General features: G+C 41.6%; 2 protein-coding genes across 3 annotated transcripts in view; one reads left to right on the forward strand and one right to left on the reverse strand.

The window, feature by feature from the left end:
* Positions 1-6598, forward strand: part of LOC137293710 (glutamate receptor 2-like) — a 31934-nt gene extending 25336 nt beyond the window's left edge. Inside the window, exons 7-11 of one of the 2 annotated variants that reach the window (XM_067824417.1) lie at positions 1264-1351; positions 1764-2169; positions 2387-2604; positions 3321-3586; positions 6039-6598. In XM_067824417.1, the coding sequence (XP_067680518.1) occupies positions 1264-1351; positions 1764-2169; positions 2387-2604; positions 3321-3586; positions 6039-6285 (1225 nt within the window). In that variant the 3' untranslated portion in view covers positions 6286-6598. The remainder of the gene's footprint in view (positions 1-1263; positions 1352-1763; positions 2170-2386; positions 2605-3320; positions 3587-6038) is intronic. The other variant, XM_067824418.1, reaches the window with a different exon arrangement.
* On the reverse strand, positions 6575-23422 carry LOC137293711 (uncharacterized). Its single transcript, XM_067824419.1, has 5 exons — positions 23293-23422; positions 18302-18415; positions 17927-18183; positions 8958-9229; positions 6575-7978 (listed from the first exon to the last, which is right to left on the reverse strand). Exons 1-5 carry the CDS (start codon positions 23345-23347, stop codon positions 7699-7701), a joined length of 978 nt encoding a protein of 325 aa, XP_067680520.1. The 5' UTR covers positions 23348-23422; the 3' UTR covers positions 6575-7698.
* Between the last annotated feature and the right edge of the window lie 196 nt (positions 23423-23618).

The raw sequence follows: 23618 nt of genomic DNA on the forward strand, positions 1-23618 counted from the left end.
GGTGTATCCCTTCTTATCATAAACCCTCCTCCGGGTAGGACCCTTAATTCTCAAACGCTATCAACGTTAACACATGTCAATTAACACCTCCCTACGTCGGCGATTCTTATGTATGTACATGTGCATGGGCCAGTGACCTTGCACAATGTGGCGTAATGGCCCTGTGTATGAAAACCTGACTGATATGGTCAGTGGGGAGACCAACCAGGGAGACCAACCTCGGAAACCAGATCATCGACAGAAGTGGACAGATTATGCGGCTAATTGGGGTGTCGGCCAAGGCCGTCGCCCCACCTACGACTACGTCCACGATGAAGAATCGCCGTCGAACTTCTGAATGTGTGTAAGTGACAGAGCGGGTCTCCACATCGGGATCATTGGCCACTCAGTCCCGACGTGCGTTCTGTCACATATTTCCACTGTGTATACCATTTCGACCATCAGTCAACCAAACAATAATAAACCATGGCTGCTACTGTCTTCACCTCTACCGTCGACTCTTGTCTTCCATTACTCTTGTCCACCATCCTGAACTACCACCCGAGAGCAACCACGACGGACGCTCTTGGACATACTGTAAACAGCCAAAATTTCGCGACCGTTTAATTTTCGCGAACTTCGCGTCAGACTTCATGACGCGAGAATAAAAACACGCGATAATATAGATATATCATGCACTCTATTCAGGTAAGTCAACAACACAAAAACAATACAGGTGTCATTGCTCAATCATTAACACGGCTCAATCACGTTCTATTTTCATTGCTCTTAAACCTAAATAAAAAGGATTAATTCTGAAATCAATTACATGAATTTGTTGTTAGATCACTTCGCAAATCTGTTTATTTTATAACAGCTCAATGGTCACGCACTTGCGTGTCGTGTAAAAACATTCAGAGACGCCCCTGTAATAAGATCACCTCGCGAAGATAAGAAGGCGCGAAAAGGTTTAGTGACCATCACTCGCGAAAATTTAAAGGCGCGGAAATAAGACAGTTTACAGTATGTACCAACTGTACTGAATCAGAGTACAGTTTATAGTGTGGTTAATGATCGTCTACTGGCATGGTTTCGGTAACTTATAAAACTAACAGACCAGAGAGTAAATGCGAAAGTATCTACTCCGAGACAACGCCATTGAAGTTTGGGATGGAATTAGATACCTGAGTGCAGCTTTAGTTTAACCAGTCAGTCAAAGGTGCAACAAGGCCACAGTGCCCACAGGCTTTGTATGCTCTAGTCACGATGTGTCTTGCATTGCAGTGTTCAGCTTGTGGAACCCGCTGATGGTGAATGGGGCCTTCTGGTAGACGGCAAGTGGACGGGCTTGATAGGTCAACTACAGCAGAGGGTAGGAGAACGGGAGTCGGAGTAGTATTATTTAAGATTAAACATAAAGTGCACTTAGAAACATTGTTCACATACAAAGCTTTTGTTAATAACTATGGCATTGAAGAATATCTCGCTCTCGCTTTCTGTTTCAACACTGTTAAAGATTACAGAATATCTCGCTCTCGCGTTCTGTTTCAACGAGAGAAAGAGAGAGAGAGAGAGAGAGAGAGAGAGAGAGAGAGAGAGAGAGAGAGAGAGAGAGAGTAACTGAACATTAGACGTAACGTTAATGCGAGAGAAAACCAGTCTCTGGCGAAACGAAATTTATGTAAGTATTCAACCGATGATAAAAGAACATGCATACTTTCCGTTGATGGGTGAGTAAGTGAATGCTTGTGCGTACAGTGAGTGTGATATTGGTGTACTGGCAGGACGTGGATATGGTGGTAGCGCCCCTCACGATACATGAGGATCGGGAAAAGGTCATGGATTTTCTCCTGCCACCCTTCCACACGGAGAATGTCGACATCTTATATAAATTTGAAGACGTGAGCGAGTCAGACATCATGGTCACCGTCAAGCCCTTCAAGTACATGGTGCTGGTGTGTCTGGCTGTTGCCGCTGTCGTCGTCTTTATTATGATTTTCTTCATAGAACAATTCTCCATGTACATGGCTCATGAAAGCAAAAAGGCTGATAAGAGGCCAAAATCTCCAATTTCTCAGCAGTCTTCCAGATTGATGTCTTCTATTTGCTCTGCACTCTGCTTTGGTGACGATCCAGTGGAACACTTGCAGTTGGTATTCTGGAGAATATTTGGATCTGTATTTAAGCAAGGTAAGGGTCTACGTTTGTTTCTGTCTGTGGAACACTGGAACTTGAGGTTCTGGAGAGTGTTTGGATATGTGCTTAAAGCAACATCTGGGTAGCAATTGAGTTATTGTGGTGAACAGGAAAATGTTCTGATGTGTGTAATGAGACATGTACATGAGACATTTTGTCCTGATGTTTAGTGTGTACGAGTCAAGTACTAACTAGATAGTTCCCTCGTCAGGCGACCCGTGGACGGCCGAGACCACACCAGGCCGGATCCTGATGACGTCATGGTGGCTGCTGACGGTGGTACTAGCGGCAGGATACAGCGCCTACCTTGTGGCGATCTTTACCGTCGATATCCGCGTCAAGCCGTTCTCGTCACTACAGGACGTTGTAGATTCACCTCACTACAAAATCGGCATTATGTCCACTGGCATCATTAAACTCATATTTGAGGTAATGTTTCACCTCTACACACGACGTCCGGTCGATCGTTTAGCATCTCTTTGTTATAATGATAAATCTGAAGTACCCTTAAATACACAATCCATATGATCGCCTCCTTGGTAGAATGGACCCAGTGTCTGCACGGGGATGGGTATGTTCGATCAACCTGTGTGCAACAGAAGATGATCAAGGATGCTGATCTCTACTGGTGTCAGTACAATGCGTCTCAGTAGGGTATCCAGAGAAACCGGGCATCTATAGCCAACCAGAGGGGGACGCATGTTCGCAAAGCGCAATATATGCAGGGAGCTGACTTGTGAAATAATCTTTGGACGCTACTTTCGCCCTATCTCACCTCACCCTACAATTTCTAACCTCATCTGCGATAACTAAATAATGAGCCATATTGTGTCCACACAGTTGCCCAACTACCCCTTCCATTTGTCATGTATCGCCGCAGGTGTTAAATGTGTGTCGGGAGATTTTAATTTTTATTCATTTGGCAAATTTGCTTTGTCTACTTGAAGAGAGAGGCAAGTCTTTTGTTTCTCTGGTTTAATATTATTTTAATTTCTGCTTGATACCCGATTAGTGCTACGCTCCTTATCAAACTTTCAATTGTTATGATACTGTATGATTCATGTTCACATAACGGAGAGAGTATCTGTTTTTCGATTCCAACAAACTAGTGAAATATTTGATGTCATGAATATTTCGTTTTTCAGAAATCTAACCAGGATGACTTCCAAGGAGCATGGCAAAAGGTTGTTCAAGCCAACAAGACCGATCCCCGGGTGTTGGCCGGAAGTGAGGCTGAGCACCTCCAGCACGTGCTTGGTGGCAAGTACTGTTGGATTGTTGACGTCACGACTGCTGAGAAGGCACAGGCAAACGACTGTTCCCTCGAAACGGTGGGGGTTAGACTGAATGGCCAGAATCTTGCTCTAGCTGTTCCGACAGACTCCCCTCTGAAAGCAGCATTGGAGGACACGTAAGTATGGTTCTTTTTCCAAACTAATTTGTCTGTGGTATGGACGTATATACTGTTTATATCATATACATGATTAGGCACTACCATGATCATATACGAGGGGATGCCAATAAGTTTTGAGCCTCGCATGGAAAAACACAAAATGTTGGAATGAACCACATTTATTTTTCAACATAGTCCCCTTCTGAGTCAGACACTTGTTCCATCTTTTCTGCCAGTCGCTGATGCCATCGCTGTAGAAGGCGCCATTTTGGTCCTCAAACCAAGCCTCAGTAGCAGCAATAAGCTCATTATCATCCTGAAATCTACGACCACGCAAGTGTTTCTTGAGATTTGGGAACAAATGGTAATCACGTGGTGCCAGTCTGGAGTGTAAGGGGGATGCGGCAAGATTTCGTACCTGCATTCCTGGACAGCAGAGGCTGCAACGCGAGAGGTGTGTACTGGAGCATTGTCTTGATGTAGAAGAATACCACGTCTGATCTTGCCCCGGCGCTTCTCCTTGATTGACTGACGCACTTGCCTCAACAAGTTAGCGTAATATTCGCCATTCATTGTTCTTCCGTTTGGTTAGTAATATATGTGGATGACACCTTTGCTATCCCAGAAGACTATCGCCATTACCTTCTGCACTGATCTGGAGGCTTTGAACTTTTTGGTCCTGGGAGAAGTGACATGTTTCCATTCCATGGATTCTTGTTTGCTCTCAGGATCATAGTGGTGGATCCAGGTTTCATCACAGGTTACTAGCCTAAAGTGAAAAACTTCTGGATTCTTGTTGTATCTGGTTAGCATGGAGTTGCTTATGATGACCCTTGTTTGCTTCATTTCATCTGTAAGCATTCTTGGCACCCATCTTGCGCACACCTTAGACATGACGAGATGTTCATGAAGAATTGTCTCGATGGATCCGTGTGAAATGCCTGTGGTCTCCTCTAACTCGTGGAGTGTGATTCGACGATTTTCCAGCACAAGTCTATGCACTCTGTCAATGTTTTCCTGACTAGTACATGTTGTTGGGCGACCTTGGCGGGGGTCATCTTCAAGGCTCTCTCTACCATGTTTAAATTCATTGACCCATCATTTGATGGTAGCAGATGAAGGGGAAGACTTCCCACAAACTGCTGAAAGCCTTTCTTCAATGTTCTTCGCCGAGTTTACTTCAAGAACTAAAAACTTCATTACTGCTCTATACTCAATTTTATTCATTTTCACTGCCGTGAGGAGGGGTCTCTTTCTGTCAATGTCAGCTGTTCAATAACTTCTGAGAGTAGGATACCAAAACTTATATATCACATCAGCTACACCCCAAACTTCAATGTCGTACCATAGGCTGTGACACCTGGGTATGAAAAATGCTCAAGGCTCAAAACTTATTGACATCCCCTCGTAGTAATAATGCCTTGCAGGTTCTCCTCGAGACAAAAGAACATTTCCAGCACGATCTTAACACCCAACACTGGCCACACGTGCACATGGCCTTATTCCAACCCGATCTTTACTAAGTTGACATGGTTGGCAACGTGATACGAATCTGTCCAACTGAATCATGTTGAATCTTGCTGTATATTAGTATATAGAATTGTGATGATATTCTGATATTCTATACAAAAACGTTTGTACGTTGACCGCCCATTTGAACGTGCAGCACTCCGTCTCTGGAACAGTCTCCCACTCCCAAGATCCGGGCAAACGTTGGCCACGTTCAGATATAAACCTATATATATATATATATATCCAGGTGTGTTGTTAGAAGAATGTGCAACATATGGGATTTCTCTCTCATAGTAAAGTACAAATTCTAGTACTTTTTCTGGTTGAGTCCCATCAGAGATTCGCCAGCACACAAAGTAGGCCGCCTAGCCCGCTCAGCCACCACGACTTCCAAAAAATGAAACTCGGACAACTGGTAGTCTAGACTGTGTACTTTGTGTACCCCCCTGATAGGTGTAAATTGGCATGGCTCCCACGGCCGAAAGCTATGATTACACAATGCCATTTAGAGAGTGGTCAAATGCAACATATGTCATATTTGGGATTTCACTTTCTTAGTAAAGTACAAATGCTAGTACTTCTTCTAGTACTAGTGAAACCCCAAATATGACATATGTTGCATTTGACCACTTTCTAAATGACACTGTGTAATCATAGAAGAATATGGTATATGCAGAGACCATATACCGGTATATTGTCTCTGATATATGGCATATGTGTGTCCAGGTGTGTTGTTAGAAGAATATGGTATCTTTGTGTCCAGGTGTGTTACAATGTGGTATCTATGTGTTCAGGTGTGTTGTTAGAGCAGTGTGGTATACATGTGTCGAGGTGCACTGTCAGCTAGCACTATATAACTTTTATGTGTCCAGATGCTCAATGTGCAAAACGTGATGCTCACAGATTAGTTGTTCCCACTTTGAACCTATCAGTATCTCATGCCACTTGTACATTCCAGGATGGCGGCTATAGCAGACAGCGGTTTGCTGGACAAATGGTGGAAACAGTGGCAAAAACCCCGGACTCCGGATATGTGTCCAGCCCCACCGGATGTTCATCCCATAATACTCAAGGACGTCATGGGCCCCGTGTACATCGCACTAGGGGGCGTTGCTCTAGCTGGACTGTTCCTGCTTCTGGAGCTCCTTATGCACCACGTGCATGTGATCCAAGGCGGAAGTCAAATAAACAAATCACCTATGTGATTTAGACTGTCTAAAAGTTATGGAGATGTAGACGCCGTGTATGTGTGTGTTGCCGACGACACCGGGTCTTGCACTGCTTAGTAATGCTAATATACAGTTCATATCCACATTCGCCACCTCCTACTGAAGCAAAGGGAGATCACTGTTGTTGGAGATTGTCAAAACACAAAGCAAACAACACTAGTCACCAGGGACAGAGCTTGTCTGCTTTGATTCTTATATATTTGTCAGTTTGACGATGTGCTACTTAAAGCAGAGTGTATACTGACTCAATCAGTATCATTACTTGTATTTGAATAAATGTATATTTATATAACATTTGATCTCTAAAGGAGACAGAATTGGCAACTGACAGAGATGTTACTGTCAGCGACAGCTATGGAAAATAATACACAATGCTGATAAATTGTTAAGATATAACAGATACTGGTATTCTAGTACGTGGTGGAATTCTAAATATAACACTTATTACATATGTTATTATTACATATATGGAAACGGTATTAAACACGATCAAAGTGCGACCTCCCTATAATACAGTAACACACACATTTAAACACTGATTTAGTGCAAAATGAAAAAAGAGCGACAAAAACATTTACATATTCATGAGCCAGGAGTATGTGTGTGTCTAAGTTTGTGGAGGAAAATCTGAAAATGTTTTGCGTGATTACCATGTAGAATCCTGCACTCTTTTGGTCCCTGTTTGATAATGCAGCTAGATATTACTGAACTGCTCAGCAAAAGAAAGTGTACACATGACAATTAACTCAGTGTACCCTTACAAATGTTATAAAGATTACCAGAGCAAAGCTTCAGACATGACCACGATAACACTATACAATACATGGCATTCAAATAACCAGCTGCAGTTCATTAGTATATACTGAGGTAGACGCTGATTCGTCGGCTGGGTTTAGTTATATTACTGCAATGTCAGATGACTATACCAGAAACTCCTTGAACACCGTGGTCTGCTGGGTTTTTTTTGACACACTACGCTACTTCAATCCAAAAGCGTGCTGACTGAACACTGCTATAGCGGAGCGGTTAAGGCCAGGGTTTTGTCAAAACTGTGCACTTTGGGTTAACGCACCAAACTTGGCCCACTCATATATGGAACTTTTCTGGATATGCGTCCACCTCGGCGGTGCCCTCTAGTGGTAGAAAGTCCAAGATGGCCGCCAATTTGACAGAAATCTCTAATGATGTCGGTCTATGCTCAACATATCATAATTATCTTGTCTTTAGTGTCATTGTACTGAAGTATTATTATGATCGTGTACTGGGTGAATTTTCGGGCGTATTTATCGGCCTTGTGACTATATCAATACACAATTGTCACGATTGTAACTCGCATGAACGCCTTTTATTAGTCAACACATGTACTGGTAGTGTTGTATGGTGTGGTTTTTACCACGTACATTTGAAACTGGCCAGCTCAGCGCTGAGTGGTCCTTTGCATGTGTAGAAATGTTTGGTGATGACGTCACACGGGGGCTTCTTGCGCAGACACACGTCGAGGAAGCATTCCGTCATGGCGCCGATGAGTTGGCGGGGCGTCATACCGCGGGCCAGGCAGGCTTCTCCGGTGTCGGTGAAGACGTACTGACCGCAGATTAAGGTGGCAATGTCTTCGTCGGAGACGTCCTGGCAATAAGACGCGAACTTGTCGTGAAGCTGCTGACATTCACTGAGGAAGAGAGAAGACAAGACCAGTTTAGCAGATAGGACCTGAACACATGCTTCTATTTCCACCACCACCACTACTGCTGCTGCTGCTGCTGCTGCTGCTACTACTACTACTACTACTACTTATATTTACAGATTAAAGGTCGTATGCAGTAGTTAGGGTTCGGGTGATACTGACAGAGTCAGGCCGGTAAGGCTCATTATATGCCCAGGGCCCTTGACCCCTCTACACACAATCCTGACAACGCATGGGACTTCTCACAGGAAACGCTGCCTGTTCGAACCCATCAAGAACTTTCGGGAGAATATGTATGACTCCCCAACACTTTAGGCCCTAGATTATCCAAGCTCTCTTAGCGTTACGATAATCGTAAGTGTCACACATTAACATTAACTTACAACTATCTTAGCCCTACGATAATCGTAAGTGTCACACATTAACGTTAACTTAAGACTATCTTAGCCCTACGATAAACGTAAGTGTCACACATTAACATTAACTTAAGACTATCTTAGCCCTACGATAATCGTAAGTGTCACACATTAACATTAACTTAAGACTATCTTAGCCCTACGATAATCGTAAGTGTCACACATTAACATTAACTTACGACTATCTTAGCCCTACGATAAACGTAAGTGTCACACATTAACATTAACTTAAGACTATCTTAGCGCTACGATAATCGTAAGTGTCACACATTAACATTAACTTAAGACTATTTTAGCGCTATGAGAGCTTGGAATATTTAGGACTTGGGTAGATATGACCACAATGCCGGAGTGTGACGTCGTCACCTACTGTGATGTAACTAAGTCAAGATCAAGAACAATGTGTTTTCTTCAACAGTGGTGTCTACGTTACAACAAGCGTGTTATACATGACAACAGACCATCATGGATGATTATCTGTTATTTACTTTCTTAGGACCATGTCAATGACAGTTAAATTTCACATTGTTCCACATAGCGGTACAGACCTGTATTTGGAGTTGATATTCATGATGGACATAACCAGAGTGTCCTGTTTGACCGTCAAGTTGTATCTCTCGGCCTGTTGGGTCAAGGTCATGGCTGGGTCAGATGTCGGTAGCATGGAACCCTTGTAGCGATTATTCGACTTTGGGATGTCGATTACGAGTGATGGGTTGGCAGAATGGTACTTGATCACCGTGGAACACTCCGGAATTTGTATGTCCACGAAGCCAGCCTCCTCCTTGTACGTCACGGGGAGGTCGTTTTTCCGAAACTCCTGAAATGGTAGTATTGAATGATAACACAAACAACAACACCACTAAAGTCATGATGTAAACAATAAGAGCAAAGACCAAATCGATAAAGACAAATAACAAAAAAGCAATTGAGGGAAGAAGGTAATGATAAATGATGACAACATATGACGATGTCATGACGTCATGGTGACTCTACTTAGATGACGATGTCATGACGTCATGGTGACTCTACTTAGATGACGATGTCATGACGTCATGGTGACTCTACTTATTTCTACTACTATTCTGCCGACAATACTGATGTCATTAGTCTCGATATCTGAACATCTCTAAAATAATTTTCTGGACATGACTGTAGTTTCCAAATGGATGGGTGAGTGGATATTATGTGTCCCAAAGACTATTCCGGCTACATGACAAAAGCCACAAGGATCCATGAAGGTTGTCCTCTATACATATCTGACATCCTCTATACACATCTGACATCCTCTATACATATCGGACATCCTCTATACATATCTGATGTCCTCTATACATATCTGACATCCTCTATACATATCGGACATCCTCTATACATATCGGACACCCACTATACATATCGGACATCCTCTATACATATCTGACATCCTCTATACATATCTGGCATCCTCTATACACATCTGACATCCTCTATACACATCTGACATCCACTATACATATCTGACATCCTCTATACATATCTGACATCCTCTATACACATCGGACATCCTCTATACATATCTGACATCCTCTATACATATCTGACATCTTCTATACATATCTGACATCCTCTATACATATCGGACATCCTCTATACATATCGGACATCCTCTATACATACCTGACATCCTCAATACATATCTGACATCCTCTATACATATCGGACATCCTCTATACATATCTGACATCCTCTATACATACCTGACATCCCCGATACATATCTGACATCCTCTATACATATCGGACATCCTCTATACATACCTGACATCCCCTATACATATCTGACATCCTCTATACATATCGGACATCCCCTATACACATCTGACATCCTCTATACATATCTGACATCCTTTATACATATCTGACATCCACTATACATATCTGACATCCTCTATACATATCTGACATCCTCTATACATATCTGACATCCACTATACATATCTGACATCCTTCATACACATCTGACATCCACTATACATATCTGACATCCTCTATACATATCTGACATCCACTATACATATCTGACATCCTCTATACATATCTGACATCCACTATACATATCTGACATCCACTATACATATCTGACATCCTCTATACATATCTGACATCCTCTATACATATCTGACATCCTCTATACATATCTGACATCCTCTATACATATCGGACATCCTCTATACATATCTCACATCCTCTATACATATCTGACATCCTCTATACATACCTGACATCCCCTATACATATCTGACATCCACTATACATATCTGACATCCTCTATACATATCTGACATCCTCTATACAAATCTGACACCCACTATACATATCTGACACCCACTATACATATCGGACATCCTCTATACATATCGGACATCCTCTATACATATCGGACATCCTCTATACATACCTGACATCCAATATACATATCTGACATCCTCTATACATATCTGACATCCTCTATACATATCTGACATCCTCTATACATATCTGACATCCTCTATACATATCGGACGTCCTCTATACATATCGGACATCCACTATACACATCTGACATCCTCTATACATATCGGACATCCTCTATACACATCGGACATCCTCTATACATATCTGACATCCTCTATACACATCGGACATCCACTATACATATCGGACATCCACTATACACATCGGACATCCACTATACATATCTGACATCCTCTATACATATCGGACATCCTCTATACATATCTGGCATCCTCTATACATATCGGACACCCACTATACATATCTGACATCCTCTATACATATCGGACATCCTCTATACATACCTGACATCCTCTATACATATCGGACATCCTCTATACATATCGGACACCCACTATACATATCTGACATCCTCTATACACATCTGACATCCACTATACATATCGGACATTCTCTTAATATATCTGACATCCTCTGTACATATCTGACATCCTCTATACATACCTGACATCCTCTATAAATATCTGACATCCTCTATACATATCTGACATCCACTATACATATCAGACATCCTCTATACATATCTGACACCCTCTATCTGACATCCTCCGTACATACCTGACATCCTCTATAAATATCTGACAGCCTCCATACATATCTGACACCCACTATACATATCTGACATCCTCTATACACATCTGACATCCCCTATACATATCTGACATCCTCTATACATATCTGACATCCTGTATACATATCGGACATCCTCTATACATATCTGACATCCTCTATACATATCGGACATCCACTATACATATCTGACATCCTCCATACATATCTGACATCCACTATACATATCTGACATCCACCATACATATCTGACGTCCTCCGTACATACCTGACATCCCCTATACATATCTGCCATACTCCATACATATCTGACATCCACCATACATATCTGACATCCTCTATACATATCTCACACCCTCTATCTGACATCCTCCGTACATACCTGACATCCTCTATACATATCGGACATCCCCTATACATACCTGACATCCTCCATACATATCTGACATCATCTATACATACTTGACATCCCCTATAGATATCTGACATCCTCTATACACATCGGACATCCTCTATACATATCGGACATCCTCTATACATATCTGACATCCCCTATACATATCGGACATCCCCTATATATATCTGACATCCTCTATACATATCTGACATCCTCTATACATAGCCGACGTCCTCTATACATATCGGACATCCACTATACACATCTGACATCCTCTATACATATCTGACATCCTCTATACATATCGGACATCCTCTATACATATCTGACATCCTCTATACACATCGGACATCCACTATACATATCGGACATCCACTATACACATCGGACATCCACTATACATATCGGACATCCTCTATACATATCGGACATCCTCTATACATATCTGGCATCCTCTATACATATCGGACACCCACTATACATATCGGACATCCTCTATACATATCTGCCATCCTCTATACATATCTGACATCCTCTATACATACCTGACATCCTCTATACTTATCGGACATCCTCTATACATATCGGAAACCCACTATACATATCTGACATCCTCTATACACATCTGACATACACTATACATATCAGACATTCTCTTAATATATCTGACATCCTCTATACATATCTGACATCCTCTATACATACCTGACATCCTCTATAAATATCTGACATCCTCTATACATATCTGACATCCACTATACATATCAGACATCCTCTATACATATCTGACACCCTCTATCTGACATCCTCCGTACATACCTGACATCCTCTATAAATATCTGACAGCCTCCATACATATCTGACACCCACTATACATATCGGACATCCTCTATACATATCTGACACCCTCTATCTGAAATCCTCCGTATATACCTGACATCCATTATACATATCTGACATCCTCTATACATATCGGACACCCACTATACATATCTGACATCCTCTATACACATCTGACATCCCCTATACATATCTGACATCCTCTATACATATCTGACATCCTGTATACATATCGGACATCCTCTATACATATGTGACATCCTCTATACATATCGGACATCCACTATACATATCTGACATCCTCCATACATATCTGACATCCACTATACATATCTGACATCCACCATACATATCTGACATCCTCTATACATATCTCACACCCTCTATCTGACATCCTCCGTACATACCTGACATCCTCTATACATATCTGACATCCCCTATACATACCTGACATCCTCCATACATATCTGACATCATGTATACATACTTGACATCCCCTATAGATATCTGACATCCTCTATACACATCGGACATCCTCTATACATATCGGACATCCTCTATACATATCTGACATCCCCTATACATATCGGACATCCCCTATATATATCTGACATCCTCTATACATATCTGACATCCTCTATACATATCGGACACCCTCTATACATATCGGACATCACCTATACATATCTGACATCCTCTATACATATCGGACATCCTCTATACATATCGGACACCCACTATACATATCTGACATCCTCTATACACATCGGACATCCACTATACATATCTGACACTCACTATACACATCGGACATCCTCTATACATATCGGACATCCTCTATACATATCGGACATCCTCTATACATATGTGACATCCTCTATACATACCTGACATCCTCTATACATATCGGACATCCTCTATACATATCTGACATCCTCTATACATATCGGACATCCCCTATACATATCGGACATCCCCTATACATATCTGACATCCTCTATACATATCGGACATCCCCTATACATATCGGACATCCCCTATACATATCTGACATCCTCTATACATATCGGACATCCCCTATACATATCTGACATCCTGTATACATATCGGACTTTCCCTATACATATCGGACATCCACTATACACATCTGACATCCTCTATACATATCGGACATCCTCTATACATATCGGACATCCTCTATACATATCTGACATCCTCTATACACATCGGACATCCACTATACATATCTGACATCCTCTATACATATCGGACATCCCCTATACATATCTGACATCCTGTATACATATCGGACTTTCCCTATACATATCGGACATCCACTATACACATCTGACATCCTCTATACATATCGGACATCCTCTATACATATCGGACATCCCCTATACATATCTGACATCCTCTATACATATCGGACATCCTCTATACATATCGGACACCCACTATACATATCTGACATCCTCTATACACATCGGACATCCACTATACATATCTGACACTCACTATACACATCGGACATCCTCTATACATATCGGACATCCTCTATACATATCGGACATCCTCTATACATATGTGACATCCTCTATACATACCTGACATCCTCTATACATATCGGACATCCTCTATACATACCTGACATCCTCTATACATATCGGACATCCCCTATACATATCGGACATCCCCTATACATATCTGACATCCTCTATACATATCGGACATCCCCTATACATATCTGACATCCTGTATACATATCGGACTTTCCCTATACATATCGGACATCCACTATCTGACATCCTCCGTACATACCTGACATCCTCTATAAATATCTGACAGCCTCCATACATATCTGACACCCACTATACATATCGGACATCCTCTATACATATCGGACATCCTCTATACATATCTGACACCCTCTATCTGACATCCTCCGTACATACCTGACATCCCCTATACACATCTGACATCCTCTATACATATCGGACACCCACTATACATATCTGACATCCTCTATACACATCTGACATCCCCTATACATATCTGACATCCTCTATACATATCTGACATCCTGTATACATATCGGACATCCTCTATACATATCTGACATCCTCTATACATATCGGACATCCACTATACATATCTGACATCCTCCATACATATCTGACATCCACTATACATATCTGACATCCACCATACATATCTGACGTCCTCCGTACATACCTGACATCCCCTATACATATCTGCCATACTCCATACATATCTGACATCCACCATACATATCTGACATCCTCTATACATATCTCACACCCTCTATCTGACATCCTCCGTACATACCTGACATCCTCTATACATATCTGACATCCCCTATACATACCTGACATCCTCCATACATATCTGACATCATCTATACATACTTGACATCCCCTGTAGATATCTGACATCCTCTATACACATCGGACATCCTCTATACATATCGGACATCCTCCATACATATCTGACATCCCCTATACATATCGGACATCCCCTATATATATCTGACATCCTCTATACATATCTGACATCCTCTATACATAGCCGACGTCCTCTATACATATCGGACATCCACTATGCACATCTGACATCCTCTATACATATCTGACATCCTCTATACACATCGGACATCCACTATACATATCGGACATCCACTATACACATCGGACATCCACTATACATATCTGACATCCTCTATACATATCGGACATCCTCTATACATATCTGGCATCCTCTATACATATCGGACACCCACTATACATATCTGACATCCTCTATACATATCTGACATCCTCTATACATATCGGACATCCTCTATAGATACCTGACATCCTCTATACTTATCGGACATCCTCTATACATATCGGACACCCACTATACATATCGGACATCCTCTGTACACATCTGACATCCACTATACATATCGGACATTCTCTTAATATATCTGACATCCTCTATACATATCTGACATCCTCTATACATACCTGACATCCTCTATAAATATCTGACATCCTCTATACATATCTGACATCCACTATACATATCAGACATCCTCTATACATATCTGACACCCTCTATCTGACATCCTCCGTACATACCTGACATCCTCTATAAATATCTGACAGCCTCCATACATATCTGACACCCACTATACATATCGGACATCCTCTATACATATCGGACATCCTCTATACATATCTGACACCCTCTATCTGACATCCTCCGTATATACCTGACATCCCCTATACATATCTGACATCCTCTATACATATCGGACACCCACTATACATATCTGACATCCTCTATACACATCTGACATCCCCTATACATATCTGACATCCTCTATACATATCTGACATCCTGTATACATATCGGACATCCTCTATACATATCTGACATCCTCTATACATATCGGACATCCACTATACATATCTGACATCCTCCATACATATCTGACATCCACTATACATATCTGACATCCACCATACATATCTGACGTCCTCCGTACATACCTGACATCCCCTATACATATCTGCCATACTCCATACATATCTGACATCCACCATACATATCTGACATCCTCTATACATATCTCACACTCTCTATCTGACATCCTCCGTACATACCTGACATCCTCTATACATATCTGACATCCCCTATACATACCTGACATCCTCCATACATATCTGACATCATCTATACATACTTGACATCCCGTATAGATATCTGACATCCTCTATACACATCGGACATCCTCTATACATATCGGACATCCTCTATACATATCTGACATCCCCTATACATATCGGACATCCCCTATATATATCTGACATCCTCTATACATATCGGACATCCTCTATACACATCGGACATCCACTATACATATCTGACACTCACTATACACATCGGACATCCTCTATACATGTCGGACATCCTCTATACATATCTGACATCCTCTATACACATCGGACATCCTCTATACATATCGGACATCCCCTATACATATCTGACATCCTCTATACATATCGGACATCCTCTATACATATCGGACACCCACTATACATATCGGACATCCTCTATACACATCGGACATCCACTATACATATCTGACACTCACTATACACATCGGACATCCTCTATACATGTCGGACATCCTCTATACATATCGGACATCCTCTATACATACCTGACATCCTCTATACATATCGGACATCCTCTATACATATCTGACATCCTCTATACATATCTGACATCCCCTATACATATCGGACATCCCCTATACATATCTGACATCCTCTATACATATCGGACATCCTCTATACATATCGGACATCCCCTATACATATCGGACATCCCCTATACATATCTGACATCCTCTATACATATCGGACATCCCCTATACATATCGGACATCCTGTATACATATCGGACTTTCCCTATACATATCGGACATCCCCTATACATATCGGACATCCCCTATACATATCTGACATCCTCTATACATATCGGACATCCTCTATACATATCGGACATCCCCTATACATATCTGACATCCTCTATACATATCGGACATCCTCTATACATATCGGACATCCTCTATACATACCTGACATCCTCTATACATATCCGACATCCCCTATACATATGTGACATCCTCTATACATATCTGACATCCTCTATACATGTACATATGTATATATAATATACATATTTCTTATCCTCCCCCTTGGAGTCAACAATACCATGCATGTGTAAAGACAAGAAAAGTAGAGGTATTTGGAACTCCACACCTATCATACAGTAAAACACGGTAACGCCTCTACAAATTGAAGAGGAAACTTTTGATACACATTTGTTATCTGCCTTTAACCTCTGATTATCATTCTGTCAGGGCATGCAGCCTAGAACAAATATCCTTAGAACATGTACATGTGAGTCACTGATAGCTATTTACTGTCTGTATCAAATGCTGTGTTTACACCACGTGGTGTGACTATTTACATCGACGTCTCACCACCCCGGTCCGCCACCCCACTCAATCTCTCCCACCCATCCACCGATCCATCCTTTTCATCTCTTTGTCTCTCTTTATCTATCTATCTCTACGTACCACATCGCTGTCCACAATCATGCGGGTCTCATTGCTGCCTTTCTTCATGATGACCTCTATCCCGTTGATGAAGGTGCGCGAGATCCTCTTGACGGTGTCAAGGTTGGGGCCGTTGGCGTACACTGATATGTAGCAGTCCCCGGGAATGTCCCCCATCAGCACCCGGTGTCCACATGGGGTGGGGAAACGGTAGTTCTCTTTTGGAATGAGACTATGCACCAAGGGATCACCATACTCGATGCCAACTAGTCTGTCAGCTGGAAGTGTAAATCAAAATGGAACTCATTCAACTTTTGTTGGTCTTCCACTCTGACCTGATATGATATGATTTAACTTGGGTACACAATGAAGCATTATATTGAGATAAACACCTACCGTTTTCATAGCAGTAAAACCTGCCGTCACCGTCGGGGAGGTCCAGTGGACAGATACACACACCGGACTCACACGTCGCTTCCGGCACGCACTCCGAGGCGGAGCACAGGTATGCTGGAATAAAGACAGTTAGACGATTCATATCTCTATACCACACAGCATGTATACATCACACGCATCCTTAAAACACACATGGTGTATATGTCATCTCTACCTACAGTTCAGAGGTGTACTTACTTTCTTCCCTACAGCTCAGAGGAGATGTATTTCATGTTTCCCTAGAACTCAGAGAGTATATATAGTCTGGTTCATAATTATTGAGAATTTTCCTTCTTACTTTGAGCTATCCTAACACCTCAACTGATTCACTGATACTTAAAACTAAGTAATGGTATAAGGGAGGTAACTCATCTTGGCCTACTGAGTATAGTACAATTAGAGTTACCTCCCCTGAATTTGTGGCAGACGTCATTTTCCTCAGCACTGTCAACAATGTCTGCTGAAGATAAAAGAAGGTTGATTTTTGAGTTGTGTAATCAAGGAATTGATGATGTAAATACACTGGCAGAGAGAACAGGAACTCCTCTTTCTACTGTGTATAGGATTAGGAGGAATTTTAAAGAGGGAAAGGATTTTGGGCATCAGAAAGGAGCAGGGAGACCCAGAAAATTGGACTTCTCAGATCGCGTCCGGCTGGGAATTTTAGCGTCTAAAAAGCAAAGGGCAAGCATCTCCAACATCAGGTATGAAATGATAGAAAGGGGATCAACAGTTGTATCAAAATCTACAGTTAGAAGAAATTTGAGTGATCTTGGATGGGAGAAAAAGACTGGAATTCCTTCTCCTCTCATGAAACAAGAACATAAAGACAGGCGTGTTGAGTGGTGTTTGGCACATGAAAACTTTGACTGGGAAAATGTGATTTTTACTGATGAAAGCTCAATATGGGTATATCCCAATAATGTGAAAATATGGACAAAGTCTGCGTCAGCACCGTTGTATCGACGACCTAAATACAGCCCAAAGTTTCATGTATGGGGAGGGATATCCTTATTAGGAACGACCCCGCTGTGTGTGTTTGAGGGAAATCTGACAAGTCAACGCTACACTAACATATTAGATAATTTTCTCCTTCCAAGTGCACATGTGTTTTATGGAAATGACTGGATTTTGCAGCAAGATAATGATCCTAAACACACCGCAAAACATGCCAAGCAGTGGATTCAGGAGAAAAATGTGACTGCATTACCATTTCCTGCATATAGTCCTGACTTAAATCCCATTGAGAACATTTGGGGGATGATGAAGGAATGTGTGAATCAAAAGGGGTTCACAAAAATTGAAGACATGAAGAGAGAAGTGGTCCGATACTGGGACAGCATAACCCACGAGACACTAACCTCTCTGATAGGAAGTATGCCTACCCGTCTTAGACTGTGCCGTGAAGCTCAAGGAGACTTGATAAAATATTAAATTGTTACCTACACAACATGAAAAGGTCAGTTCACTTTCACAATACATTCAATTTTATCTGATTTGTTCTCGTTTAATAATATGAAATGGTTTAGCTATTCTCAATAATTTTGAACCATACTGTATTACTTATCTTACCTCACACATAAATGTCGTTTTCAGATTGGCTAAGCGCTGTTCTATTATTTTCAATGTACCCCGCTGCCAATGGCAACACATTCGGCACTTCGTGGTAGTAGTTCTTAAATTCAAATAATAAATTTTGAGAAAACGTTCAAATGTAGTTTGTGAATTTCAGAAGGGGAATTACACCGCGTTGACTTTACCAGGACATTATCTGCGGGAAAAACAGCAAGATTCAAGATTCGAATCGTTTGAATCACACATGTTTTCTGAAGTGTACGATCCGATCCGTCATGCTTCAAACAGTTCAAAATTAACATTGACGTACTATTGGTAACATTGGTAACAAACTAGTACACAAAAATCGAGGGTACGTCAACCTATGTCCCGCGTCAACCCACGCGTCATTCAAAATTAGATGTTATCACTTTGGTGTTACCGAAAAAATATTATGTGAATCAGTATGTGTTTTGGACGTTTATAAAAGTTATAAAAGTGTTCAGTATTCGCCGTTATGCCCAGTTTACTATGTTGACTGTGTTGCACTGTACTCTCCAACCGTTCGGGATTTTTTATAAGGTATTTATATAGCGCACATAGCAACGCATTATCAATCTCAACTCTCTTGGGACTACACCACTATTGCTGACTTTGGCGTACCGAGTTTAATGTGGTTTTCTCCTCCAAACGAGATGGGTGACTGGGACACATAGTAACAGTACTTTGTCCAAGTTTACTGCACGTTGCTGTAACCGCAGCTAGGTGTTTGCACGTATTCAGGGGGCCTCCATCTGGTCATATATCAACGGATTCGTGGGTTGTGTACGTTATCTCGCTGGATCACTAGCCTTTACCGTGTCATTTGTTTTGGTGATTTTAAACTGAATTTTAAGAATGAAGCATTTTCAAAATCTAGGTAAGTTGCAAAATGCATGGTTTCTAAACAACCCAGTAATCACTTCCAAATAAAAAACCCATCACAAGTAAATCCATAGCCCAGGGTCTCCGTCCCCCACCCTCTCTCTCCCCCACCCACCCCACCCCCTCTCTCTCTCTCTCACACACACACACATATAGATAGGTAGGTACATACATGCATGCATGCATGCATGCATGCATGCATGCATGCATACCTACCTACCTACCTACCTACCTACCTACATACATACATACATACATACATACATACATACATACATACATACATACATACATACAAACAAACATACATGCAGACCATTATTCATAATTTCAAAATTTACTTTTTTGTCCAGTATGTATTGACCCGAGTGGCTGTGACTTTAAAAATTGTCATGACATCATTAATCAACAAATGGAACCTGCTCCGTGGTTAATGGTGGAAATCAGCGCAACACATGTTTCCATCTGTTCCTTCACAACGATTTGATTTGTTCTGAAAATCCATTCTAACGGATGGGTCAGTCATGCAGGTGTTGTTCCAGAATGTCATCTAATGTCACAGACTTGTCATTAAATATTCATATGTGACCGTGAGTGAGTGAGTGAACTATAGCGGCTGGGCAAATTCTGTGGCCTGAGTGAAGGTTTATCTTGGGCCTCTGATAGGCGCAACAGAGTATGAAGAAGACGGAGTGAGTAGTTTGTGTTTGACTCAAAATGACGTGAAGTTGGATCACTGTGATTGGCAGAGCACCTTCACTGGGGATACGTACTATATGACATGCTTGACCGAAGGGCGCGTTGGAGAGAAAAAAACAAAAACAGATGGTCATCTGACGTTCAACGACAATGCAAACAACGACAAATACAAACCTCAGTCAAAGGCCGTTGTTCCACAGCTAAACTCTATATGTATCTCATCACACATACAAAGTGATCTGTTTGAATGGCATTCTACAAGTTGATGATGTTAATAGTTGCCGTTGCAGTATTAACGATAGCCACTGTTGTTAATCCTCTTGTGGTTTACACACCTACTCACACACCTACATCTACACCTACATACACACATACACGTGTGTGTGTGTATGTGTGTATGGGTATATATATATATATATATGCGCGACGCGAACTTGTTATCCATATGGAGCATTCTAACTCTCTTTGATGTAAAATAGTTGCCATTTCATTGCATTTCCACTACTTTTTAAATAGACCGTGCAATTGACTGAGAACTCACAGTTGACATCAATAGTTTCTAGTTTTTACAATGTATGCAACTGATGTAAATGTCAGGTATTGTTGCATAAGAGGTGCATGCGATTGTCAGTGTATCAAGTAACGTCAGCCGAAACGGATTTAACCACATGTGACATGGTCTTGTTGGATTGGAGGCCTGGACAATGAGCAGGGATAAACGGGTCCATCTTTGGGATAAGTAGCTGGTCATGATATCTCACTGTATTAAGATTCCTACCAATAGCAGTAGACGTGAAGGCCAGTTCCCACAGAAAGCTCACCACAATATTGCGTGTACGCAGCACTAGGCGTACTCTTCCGTCGGCAAATTTCAGCGTAAAATGTCATTCGTCTCCAAGCACAACCCTCTTCCATTCCTCTCCCTCCAGCTCAACTGTAGTAACCGTTGCACCGATTGGAGTTTACCTGCATAAGAATCTGCCCAATATAACGACTTCGGGAACGTTTGTGGGAAGCGCACAAAGGTTCCGTGTGGTCTGGGCGGTTACGCGACCCTTTAACTGTGACGTGCTGGTGGATGATGCGTCGTAGAACGATAAATCAAATGAATAGCAGAATTACCGGGTTCCGGACACGTGCTCGTGGTTAGGCATATGAAATTGTGGCCATAGCAACCTTAATCACAACTCAACACATGGTTGTGTTGATGCCTATAATTTAAGAGTGAGTTTAATAAAAACAATCCTAGAGATGAGGGGAGTCCTTAGGGTCAATTAGCCTGGGGGCAGTTGTACCGTTGACATGGGAGGAAACCTTTGGCAACAGTGACATGGTATTCGCCCATATTAGGGCCAATTAGTCTAGGGGCTGTTGTACCGTTGAAATGGGAGAAAACCTTTGGCAACAGTGACATGGTATTCGCCCATACTAAGTACTTTTTCGGTATATGTCATTATTGCTTGTACCAAAGAAAATAGGGTGGTTAGTTAGCCTTGTGGTTAAAGCGTTCGCTCGTCACGCTGAAAGCCTAGGTTCGATTCCCCACATGCGTGTCATGTCTAAGCTCATTTCTGGTTTACCCATGGAATATTGGTAAAGCGGCGTAAAACTAACATCACTCACTCCTTCATCAACGTGATTGTCCTACAAACCTGTTAATTACAATTTATACTAATACTGCAGTGATACTATATAGATCGTGTAATATTCCAACTGTCTACTATAACAGCTCACATATGTACAAGTATATTTTTTCGAGAGTTTTGTCAACTTACCAAGTGTAGATCTCCACTGTCCGAACAGGACACAGACCAGACCGAGCAGTCTCATGATTCCCAAGTTTGTTTCGTTGTGGATACTGGAGTAACAGATCTCGGGGAGGCGGGGCGAAGCTTCTATATTGACGTAAGGGGTCGATGCTGATCACGTGGCTAGGTGAACATGAACAGTTAATAACCCTCGGGACAAATGAAATTCATTACAACTAAAAGTAACTGCAAAACAATTTTATAGACGTTCATACAATGATCTATAAATTTTTGGGGAGATTCTGTGTGGACAGCTCGTAGGAAGACCGTCAAGCTTATACCAGGAATGAAGC

The sequence above is a fragment of the Haliotis asinina genome, chromosome 8, assembly GCF_037392515.1.
Source record: "Haliotis asinina isolate JCU_RB_2024 chromosome 8, JCU_Hal_asi_v2, whole genome shotgun sequence".
In the NCBI taxonomy this organism is placed as follows: Eukaryota; Metazoa; Mollusca; class Gastropoda; order Lepetellida; family Haliotidae; genus Haliotis; species Haliotis asinina.